Source organism: Poeciliopsis prolifica, unplaced genomic scaffold (assembly GCF_027474105.1).
Source record: "Poeciliopsis prolifica strain line A6 unplaced genomic scaffold, Auburn_PproV2 SCAFFOLD032, whole genome shotgun sequence".
NCBI lineage: Eukaryota > Metazoa > Chordata > Actinopteri > Cyprinodontiformes > Poeciliidae > Poeciliopsis > Poeciliopsis prolifica.
The window spans coordinates 1,621,601-1,633,272 of record NW_026562407.1 but is presented as its reverse complement, the minus strand read 5'-3'; the positions used below and the strand labels follow the sequence as shown (position 1 = coordinate 1,633,272).

At 35.1% G+C, this 11,672-nt stretch overlaps 1 protein-coding gene across 1 annotated transcript in view; it reads left to right on the top strand.

The window, feature by feature from the left end:
* Positions 1–2,314: 2,314 nt before the first annotated feature.
* Positions 2,315–11,672, top strand: part of LOC129373194 (uncharacterized) — a 33,049-nt gene continuing 23,691 nt past the window's right edge. Inside the window, exons 1-8 of the mRNA XM_055050969.1 lie at positions 2,315–2,466; positions 3,563–3,733; positions 3,939–4,171; positions 7,983–8,115; positions 8,344–8,592; positions 9,462–9,719; positions 10,470–10,910; positions 10,999–11,247. Of these exons, the coding sequence (XP_054906944.1) occupies positions 2,433–2,466; positions 3,563–3,733; positions 3,939–4,171; positions 7,983–8,115; positions 8,344–8,592; positions 9,462–9,719; positions 10,470–10,910; positions 10,999–11,247 (1,768 nt within the window). The 5' untranslated portion in view covers positions 2,315–2,432. The remainder of the gene's footprint in view (positions 2,467–3,562; positions 3,734–3,938; positions 4,172–7,982; positions 8,116–8,343; positions 8,593–9,461; positions 9,720–10,469; positions 10,911–10,998; positions 11,248–11,672) is intronic.

Here is an 11,672-nt window from a genome sequence, read left to right as displayed (position 1 = left end):
TTTGACACCAAGATATTTACATTTTTCTCATGATAAAAATGTTTGACCTTTTTTTGTCTTTTCTACAATTTATAATGGCCCAATTTATTTTTTCTTCAAGATTGTTCTCACACCACGGATTTAAGTATTTTACCAATTTTGCACTAGGTTTCTTGTTCACCTCTGATACTCCCAGAAAGCTGCAAAATAATCTGAGTATTTCTAGATGATTGGACTCTGACATTTACCAGACGTTTGACATTGAGTGAAAACACTCAGAGTACAATCTCCTTTGTCTCCTCTGTCTACCTGCTTATATGACTTTTTAGTCTCACATATTATAATATTGCCAATAGACCTTTGATTAAAAAAAAGCCTTCATGCAAAATGAAGTTCCAAGAACTCTGGTGTTAAGCACTGGTGCATCAAATGACACTTCCCTGCTTTGTTGCCTGACAACTGTCGTTTTAAAACCATGCTTGTCCACATTCCAGTACCATAAGATGCTGGGAATTGATTGCCTCACTCACCTCAAATACCTATAAACATGCAGCACTTATCAAGATTTTATTAACGTGTGCTTTGCAGCTTGTAGGTTGTTAGCTTCTATAAGTTGTGAAATGCATTCATAGTGTTTGTATTTAGAAGAAATTATCTGGATACTTCATTTTTTCTCAAGCTTTTACTGATGGATTTCAGGCTCATGCTGTTTGGGCTCACAGGTTTGTGTCTGGTATCTTCTGGCTTCTAATAATCTTTTATCTTTTAGTTTTTTTTTACAATGGGAAACTGAGACAGAGAGAAAATGTAAGACAAAAGTTAAAATCAAGTTCTGTGTTAAAAATGTGCAGGTGCACTGAAGAAACTTTTATGAGCTTCTTCAGAGACCTGATTCACTCAATTTTTTTGCAGTTATGATTTATGTTAAGTGTGATAAGACAATGTGTTTGTAAGTTGATTATGAAATGTGTCTGTTAAATTGAGTGAATAAACTGAAGATGTGATTAGAAATTTCAGGTATCTGGAAATTTTACCAAATGAACCAGATTTGTTTATTCTGTTCCTCTGATTTTGATCGACTTGTTTCCATTTTTCCAGGATGTCACTTAATTAAGTAGAGTTTAAAATACATCCACTGGTTTTCCTTCTTATAACACTAACATTGGTTTACAAATGTTGAAGTTGTAACGCGTCCTCAGCTGGGCTTTCTATAATAGTTTAACATTACAGTAATCTTAGATAACTTGAAGACAACTAAAAAAACTATTTCTCTTTCATTGTTCTGGCATTAAAAAAATATTTTTAATACATTGTATGTAAATGTCTATTTCTAATTGTATACCTACCTTTGTTTTAAAAATACAAAAAAATGATTTAATGACTTTTGCACATTTTGACTGTTTTGCTCCAAAACAATTTTATGGGTGAAATCCTATATGGACTATGACGTATGTCCTCCAGGGAGGCTGATCTGCAAAAATATTAATAATGAATAGCCAGTGGTACTTGCTGAGGAGGTCATTAAGCGTTTCATTCAGGTGTATTAGTGCTACAGCTCTGGTCCTGTGGGTCTGGAGATGGACAAACCAATAGTGTTGTAGTACTAGAGACCACTTTTTGATGACCTCTTAGATTACACCTGTGCCTTTACGGAAATTTTTTTCACAGGCGAAAAATATTTTGTTTGTTTATGTGAAGAATGTAGTTTGTCTCAAAGTCCAATGTGAAAAACAAGGATATGCTGGCTAAACTCAGATCTATGTTGAGATAATCTGACCAGATTTGACAGCTTGCTTGTTCATAAAATTGATGATGATTTATAGCTTAATATAAAAATTTTATGTTTTGTTTGTCAATGTGTCTGTTTTCTGTTTCACTATAGTTTTCTTTCTTTTACATTTAACAGAGCTTTATTGTGGAAAAACTATAATTTATTTGGATTTTAAGAAATACTTTAGTGTTAAGACAATATTCATCTAATTCTTTCTATGTTTAAATCATTATTAAATTTGCTTTTCCAAGTTGATTACCTTATTACATTAGACTTAATTGTTCAATGCATGTTAGCGTCATTACCTTTCTCTGTTATTTTATACTAATTTTAACTATATACTTTGTAACTTTGTAACTCTTTTTAACTATTTTCTAAGCTTCTAAATAACATGATTGAAAAAAAGCCTTAAACTATGAACTCTGATTCATAGCAATTCACTTTGATTGACAACTGTTGTTTTAAAACCATGCTTGTCCACATTCCAGTACCATCAGATGCTGGGAATTGATTGCCTCACTCACCTCAAATACCTATAAACATGCAGTACTTATCAAGATTTTATTAACGTGTGCTTTGCAGCTTGTAGGTTGTTAGCTTCTATAAGTTGTGAAATGCATTCATAGTGTTTGTATTTAGAAGAAATTATCTGGATACTTCATTTTTTCTCAAGCTTTTACTGATGGATTTCAGGCTCATGCTGTTTGGGCTCACAGGTTTGTGTCTGGTATCTTCTGGCTTCTAATAATCTTTTGTCTTTTAGTTATTTTTTTACAATGGGAAACTGAGACAGAGAGGAACTTACTATGGAGCTCCATATGTGTAGATGTTGTTGGTCTGTGTCATTGCTATGTGTCTTTGGTTGATGTCTACGGTCTTAGTGCTTTATGAATATGTTGATGTTGGTTATAGATGTTGCATATTTAGGTGATGCATTTGTTAGTTGTTGCATATTTACATGTTGCATATCTTAAGTCTAGCTTTGTCATGGTTATTATTCACTGTCATCTTGTCAATTCATCTTCAGTAAAGCAGTGAACCCTTTGCAGTTGTTCTTTGATGCCACTGACCCCCGTTGTTGGTTGATGTAGTTGTCTGAATGTCTTTAACTTCTCTGATTGGTTCATCCTGTTAGTCCATTCATTGGTCTTTGTCATTGATCAGTGTTGCTGATGCCTGTTCTCTTTGACATTAATAAGTGTTGAAGTAGGTCATGTCTGATCAAAGTGTTTATTAGATATTACACAAATATTGGCCTTTTAATACTAATGTCTTCAAAATGCTTATATTTCTTCCTTGTATTTTCTTCAGGCATTAATTTGCTGCTCTCTCCTCAAGCGCTCAGAGGTTCACTTAGGGAACCGAACACTCCTGACAAACAAGTTTAAATAAATGTAATGCTTTGTGACAAACTGACACTATTCTCTATTGAATCTTTAAGTCATATTCAATATTTTAAATTATTTCATGTTTTCTTCAATAGCTTCCAAGTTATGTGCCCTTGTGGTTTCTTCATGTTTACTAAGTTCAATAAATATAAATCATTTCAAACTACACAAATATGGATATTGCATTAGAACAAATTCTAGAAAGTTTTCAGGACAAACAAATTGTAGACGTGAATGTCAACAATGACAGTGACTCTCGCTGAACTCTCCACATCTTGTCATTTGGATAGACTAACAATAATCAAATGCTTTTAATCACTATTTTTGCTCACATTTTCCACAGAAAGAACGCTTGGAATAAATAAATAAGATGAATGCAATTCCTGTCATGCAATGCTGTTAAAGTTTAAATGTTTTATTTCAGGCGCCCTGCTCAGTGTTGCCTGCGCCCAAAGCCGTCAGTACTACTTTGTGAACACTTCGCTCACATGGACAGAAGCTCAGAGCGTCTGCAGACGGAACTACACTGATCTGGCCACTATTGAAAGCACAGCTAATGTTGATGGTTTTCTAAATACCACCTTCAGTTATACAGGTGGGTTTTTGATTTGAAAATGGGTGAACAACACAAGACAGTCACAAACACCACATTTCTAGCACTTTGAATTATCTTGTTGCTGAAAATGTGCTATAAAACTACCTTCTCTTATGTTTTCATTTTGGTGAAAGTTTTATCATATGAATATAACCATGCTTCACTGAAGCTTTTTAATGTAATAAACTTTATTTTATTTATTTAGGCAAGGCATGGATCGGTCTTTATGATGACACATTAAACAGCTGGAAATGGTCCCTAAATGACAGCAGCTTCTACGGACCTGGAGAATATTCATTTAGGAACTGGCAACCCACCCAACCCGATGATTATTTTGGACAACAGCATTGTGTTAGAATTTACGGTTCCAGTGATTCCTCTCTTGGCCAATGGGATGACATTGGGTGCACAGAAACAATGCAATTTGTGTGCTATATGGTAAGAGTTTTATATATATATATATCTATATCTACATCTATCTATCTAATATATATATATATATATATATATATATATATATATATATATATATATATATATATATATATATATATATATATATAAAGATTATTATTATTATTTTCTTTTAGTTTTATTATTCTAATTTTTGTCTACATGTTTACAGGTACAGTGGGTGGATCATCATCCTTTGTTTTGAGTAACATTTCACTAAACTGGACAGAAGCTCAGAGATTCTGCCGTGCGAATTATGTTGATCTGGCCAGGTAAATAACTAGATGGTATCTTAAAGCAAGTACTGAATTAATGCATAATAATATATAGAGAGGGATTGTAGTTCATGATCCAGTCTTTTTCCTCTGGGTTTTTGTCTTGTACTTTAAGAAGTTAATTTTATTCTTTCTCTTTGTAGACACTTGGTCCTGGTTTATTTTGGCACTAAGAACAATCCACTGTTTCTTTCTGTCAATTATTTTCCATTTTCTTCCTGTTGTTGAGTAGTTGTTGGTAAATCTTTTGTCATACTTTGCTCCCTCTTTTTGTTTTTCAGTCATTCTTATAAATATATTTTTTTCCACTAGTTTTTTCTACAGCCTGTTTATTAAACTAATCTGGTTTTAATTTAATGAACACATCCTCCTATAGAAAACAACCAACCGGTCACTTTTCTAATCCCTGAAGTTATTTTCATTTGTGCTTTTCTGTTGAAAAAGGACAAATGAAAGCATCACTGTTGAATTCCTCACTACTTGTAAATTTTCAATATTATATTTCAGTTTAGGCTGTGTGGTATTGCATGGTGTAGTTGGAAAGAGGGCTGCCCATTTACATATGCATATTGATTTCCTTGAAGTCAATGATTTGAATCACAACCTCAGGATTTCTGATTGTTGTATTCCGGCCTTGTCACATTTACTGTCTGATCAGTTTTACTGAGGGCTAATGCCTTCAACTAGTTTATTCCTTTAAACTCTGCCTGCCTCCTATGACTTTCATCTCCATGGAGGTGTGAGTTCTTTTGAAGTTTTTTATCTTTCACCCTATTGCTAATCTTTGTAAGGGACATATGTGGTGCGCCAGTTCAATGCTATGAAGCTTACCGGAAATTGCCTCTGTTGTAAACAGCCATCATGCATTGTGAAGAGACAAGAGTCTAGCAAAACAAGATGGCTGTTCATGTTCATTCAGTATTAGGAAGTGTGACCAACACGGAATGAACAGCTTCGTTCACTTTCTACGCTGTCATTGCTAAAATTACAGACAGATGACAATTTTAAAACAGTGTAGATAATCAACATCATCGTTCACATTTTCTTCTGTTGGCTAATTTGGCCCAGTATAAATTCTACCAAAAGGAATCCAAGTGAACATGAGGAAGCCCAGATTGTATTATTATAACGAAAAACTAATTAACAATAAATGCTGCTTCTTGTGTGAGTTTATGTGTTAGACAGTGGATTCCAGTCCCCCTTGATCACCTTTGAACTGTTTGAAGAGAGTCGACGCATCTGTTCATGAGCTCATCAGCCTAATATGATTAAATTTGATATAACATCCCAAGAAACCAGCTAATATTGTGTCTTCTTTTATTTTCTATTTTACATATTTATGAATAACTGCATATTTTAGTTTAGATTTAATAGCTGAAGCAAAAACCAAACACTGTGGATTTAAACTTTTCAATTTTAAGGTTTTTCTGTTTGTTTGTTTGTTTTTGTCATTTAGGTACTAAAAACTAAAAAAGACAAACAAACAAAAAACACAATAATTGTTTTTGGTTTTGAAACAGAAAAATCAAAGGAAACCCAAGACAGATTATTTTTTCTTGTGTACTGTATTTAATGTGATTGTTTATTAACATTGTTTTTCCTTGCCAGTGTACGAAATCAGACAGAAAATGAAATCATCAGAACCCTAATAGGTGCCAACACTGTTTGGATTGGACTGTATCGGGAAAAGCTGTGGTCCGATGGAAGCACCTCTCTGTTTCGACACTGGGCGGCTGGCGAGCCCAACGAGCCCTCTGGTGATCAGTGTGTTGCAGGATCATTTAGTGACGCGGGAAGATGGTCAGATGAAAACTGCAGCCTGAGCTTACCATTTGTCTGCTACAAACCAAGTAATGTATCTCATTTTTGCTTTTTCAACAGCCATAAATAATCCATCATTTTACACAACAGTAAAATGATGTGGTGTAGTCATTTCCCTCAAATACAGTATCTAAGCACACTGCATCACCTGCATTTTCATCAGCTAGCTTGTCAGGAGTTGTTCATTATAATGAGATATTTCTAGCATTTCTTAAATCTGGGAAAATGATCTATTTCTTCTTAAGGGGAAAATCTACATTATGCAACACAAAACTAATAAATATTTTTGAAGGCTATGCTTTTATTTAACAAATAAAAATATAACCCCTCTGTCCCCCCACAATACTTTATTCCTGTTTAATATCCCTGTTACTATTTATATTGCTTTTACCTTAGTTCCACCAAATGCAGCCGGCTTTACAGCTTCAGCACAACATGAGACCAGCATCACTCTGCAGTGGAATAAAGTCAACATCAACACCAGCTTTGTTCTCCTGTTTAATGGTGTGGAGACATTCATCAGTGCACCAGTTGCAGATGGACCAGTGAACCACACTGTCTCATCTCTCACTCCTGAAACAAACTACACATTCACTCTGTTCTCTGTTCTTGACAACGTCAGGAGCAGTGGAGTCAGTATTACAGCAGCTACTGGTAAGAGTTTACATTTTATTAAGAAAGGTAGACTTTTTAACACCAAAATAATAGTCTGCAGTCCATTGGTTAATCATAAACAAGACCCTTCTGCTATATAAAAATTTAAAAGACTCAATAGTGCAGGGATAAAGCACAACCTTCACAGGTTCAAGTCCTGGTCTGGTCACCATTGCCACATGTCTTCTCTCTCCCATAACATAGTTTTCTGTTTGATGATGTTATGGAACATCACTATTGGACTGTTTTTGAGTAATTTCTTAAAGACTTAAGAAATTACTCAAAAATCAGTAATGTAGCAACTAATTAAAGAGTCTCACTTGAAAGTCATTAAATTTCCTAATTGGATCAACATTTTCAAACATAAATGGAGTGTGAGATGTTTCTGTTCTTTGTCCTGAATAGGATTTGTTTAGTCCATGAGAAAGAGCGACTGTAAATGGAAAGAAGCTGTCAGGTTGTCATGGATAGATTTACTGATGAAAAGAATTTAAAACATATTATTTTATTTATTAGTTGTACCATGCCTCAGACTCAGAGATAATGTTTATTGAACTCATAGTGAGTGTGATTTTTTTAAAAATGATTTTCTCTGACTGTACTTTTAGTGATATTCTCATTAAATAGGATGTCAGATTAACTCAAAATCTTACTGTAAGTCGAAATAAAAACAAAAGTATTTTGTGTCTTTACACTTATAATGCTTTTCCTCTGTTTTATTCCACATATTCTACTTGAAGGTCCTTGTACCGGCTGTCGATGTTGTGCTTTGGGCACAGAGTGCATCACCACCAGTGGAGTTGTTGAATGTCTTGATGCCTGTGAGAACTACACTGTGCTGAACGATACATGGCGTTCAACAGAGAATACAGACAATTCAATCTTACACTGTGACCGATACATTGCCTGGAGTGGTTGGTATCGCTTTTATTTGGGGCAAAGCAGCGCTCAGATACCAGAGAAATGTGTGGCAGAAAACAGATGTGGGACCAATGCTCCTTTGTGGATAAATGGGACTCATCCAGTCCAGCTTAATGAAACTGTAACTCGAACTGTGTGTAGTGCTTCGTCGGGTTCCTGCTGCCTTTCTCCCACACACCATCCAGATCAAACTTTGTTATGGATTCTACGTCTACAAACTTCAACAGCCATCTACATGCCACCTGGCATATTGTACAGGTACTGTTTTATTGTAATAATTCATAAAGAATTCAGAATGATCAATTTTCCTTTTACAACAAGGCAATTTTAATATGTATATGCAAGATGGACACACACAAACTGCAATTAAGTCATTTTTATAAATTGTAGTTATATTCTTAACCTAACCCAATTTGAAACTAAAGTTTTATGTTTAGTAAAATTTATTCTTTTTACTGGAATATATATTGTGTCTGTGTGTGTTAGAACCTCAACCCTTCAGAGTATTGACACAGAGTGAGACCAGCATCACTCTGCAGTGGAATAAAATCAACAACAACATCAGCTTTGTTCTCCAGTTTAACGGCACAGAGACAAACATCAGTGCACCAGATGGAGATGGACCAGTGAACTACACGGTCTCATCTCTGACTGCTGGAACCAAATATACATTCACTCTGTTTTCTGTGTTTGGAAATGTGAGAAACACTGTAGACCAACTGACAGCTGTCACTGGTGAGATATTTCACTGCACAAAGTAACTTTTCAAACTATCATCTCCTTTGGTATTTTAAGAAAAATAAACTTATCATCTCTGAAAGGCTACAAACTGTAAAACAACTGATTGATTTCTCCTCCTTTTAGTGCTTTTTGTGTATGTACTTCATACTGAGACAAAACTTATAGATTCCAAACTATGACCAACTTCTCCGTTACTCATCAGTTCCACTAGAAACCCAGGAGCAAATGCTTATGATTGCTTATGAGAAGTTCACATTGTTTCATCAGTACCCTGAACAATCAGAGTATTCTAGTTTTCAATTAGTAGTAAAAACCCCTCAACACTCACCCTCTAGAAAATGCAACAGAAATCAGGCGTTCAGCTGCTTGTTAAGGAGTTTATCATAAATATTTAGTCTTTCTATGGTTTGACCAGTGCTTGTGAAATATAAACTATCACTACAACAACGAGATCCCAGTATTAACAATGTAATCACACTTTCTTCTCTTCAGATGACTAAGCTCACCTTTAGACACAGGAAAGTCTAAAGCAGTGAGTTTACGGGGTTCAAATTCTGATTATTATGATTCCGGTGCCACTATGTTTATTTGATTTTGATTATGTCAATATCTGGACACATTGTATAGATGGTTTGAAGCAACATAATGTGGTTTTGAAAGTGAAAAGCAATGGAAGGATCAATCATGTTTAAAAAGTACATGACACTGATCTAGCCTATATTCCTTTTGTTCTTTGCTTGAGTAATTGACCCAGACATGTTTTTCTTTTTGGAAGCTACAATTAAGATACTGGCTACTCACAGATATACATGAAATCCCAACTGCAAAAACCTTTACTGAACATATCCTTTTTTAAAAAACAGCTCCTCGAAATGCAGAAGGATTTACAAAGTCAGGACAAGATGATATCAGCATCACTCTGCAGTGGAATAAAATCAACAACAGCACCAGCTTTGTTCTCCTGTTTAATGGTGTGGAGACATTCATCAGTGCACCAGTTGCAGATGGACCAGTGACCTACACTGTCTCATCTCTCACTCCTGGAACAAGCTACACATTCACTCTGTTCTCTGTTCTTGACAACGTCAGGAGCAGTGGAGTCAGTATTACAGCAGCTACTGGTAAGAGTTTACATTTTATTAAAAAAGGTAGACTATTTAACACTAAAATAATAGTCTGCAGTCCGTTGGTTGGTCATTGAACAAGACCCTTCTGCTATATAAAAATTTAAAAGACTCAATAGTGCAGGGATAAAGCACAACCTTCACAGGTTCAAGTCCTGGTCTGGTCACCATTGCTACATGTCTTCTCTCTCCCATAACATAGTTTTCTGTTTGAAGACTGTTAAAGACTTAAGAAATTACTCAAAAATCAGTAATGTAGCAACTAATTAAAAAATCTCACTTGAAGGTCAACAAAGTAAAGAAACATGTTTAGTGGTCATTAAATTTCCTAATTGGATCAACATTTTCAAACATAAATGGAGTGTGAGATGTTTCTGTTCTTTGTCCTGAATAGGATTTGTTTAGTCCATAGAGAGAGAGCGACTGTAAATGGAAAGAAGCTGTCAGGCTGTCACGGGTAGATTTACTGATGAAAAGAATTTAAAACATATTATTTTATTTATTAGTTGTACCATGCCTACTAAAAATCTGCTAAAACCAAGACTCAGAGATAATGTTAATTGAACTCATAGTGAGGTGTGATTTTTAAAAAAATGATTTTCTCTGCACTTTTAGTGATATTCTCATTAAATAGGATGTCAGATTAACTCAAAATCTTACTGTAAGTCTAAATAAAAACAAAAGTATTTTGTGTCTTTACACTTATAATGCTTTTCCTTTGTTTTATTCCACATATTCTACTTGAAGGTCCTTGTACCGGCTGTCGATGTTGTGCTTTGGGCACAGAGTGCATCACCACCAATGGAGTTGTTGAATGTCTTGACCCCTGTGTGAACTACACTGTACTGAACGATGCATGGCGTTCAACAGAGAATACAGACAATTCAGTCTTACACTGTGACCGATTCATTGCCTGGAGTGGTTGGTATCGCTTTTATTTGGGGCAAAGCAGCGCTCAGATACCAGAGAAATGTGTAGCAGAACAAAGATGTGGAACTCATGCTCCTTTGTGGATAAATGGGGCTCATCCAGTCCAGCTTAATGAAACTGTAACTCGAACTGTGTGTAACGCTTGGTCGAGTTCCTGCTGCCGTTTTCCCACACACACCATCCAGATCAAACTTTGTTATGGATACTACATCTACAAACTTCAACAGCCGTCTACATGTTGGCTGGCATATTGTGCAGGTAATATTATACATTTCAATTACCTGAGAGGAATTTAGAAATATTCTGGATTTATATTTCTAATGCATGGTGTATTTATGTGTGTTAGAACCTCAACCCTTCAGAGTATTGACACAAAGTGAGACCAGCATCACTCTGCAGTGGAATAAAATCAACAACAACATCAGCTTTGTTCTCCAGTTTAACGGCACAGAGACAAACATCAGTGCACCAGATGGAGATGGACCAGTGAACTACATGGTCTCATCTCTGACTGCTGGAACCAAATATACATTCACTCTGTTTTTTGTGTTTGGAAATGTGAGAAACAGTGTACAGCAACTGACAGCTGTCACTGGTGAGATATTTCACTGCACAAAGTAACTTTTCAAACTATCATCTCCTTTGGTATTTTAAGAAAAATAAACTTATCATCTCTGAAAAGCTACAGACTGTAAAAAATAATTGATTTCTCCTCCTTTTAGTGCTTTTTGTGTATGTACATGTACTGAGACAAAACTTATAGATTCCAAACTATGACCATCTTCTCCGTTAATCATCAGTTTCAACAGAAACCCAGGAGCAAATGCTTAGAGAAGTTCACATTGTTTCATCAGTACCCTGAACAATCAGAGTAATCTTGTTTTCAATTAGTAGTAAAAACAAAAGAAGCAATAAAATGATCAATAATGTTTGAAAAGTACATGACACTGATCCATCCCATGTTTCTTTTGTTCTTTGCTTGAATAATTGACCCAGATATGCTTTTTTTGTAAGCTACAA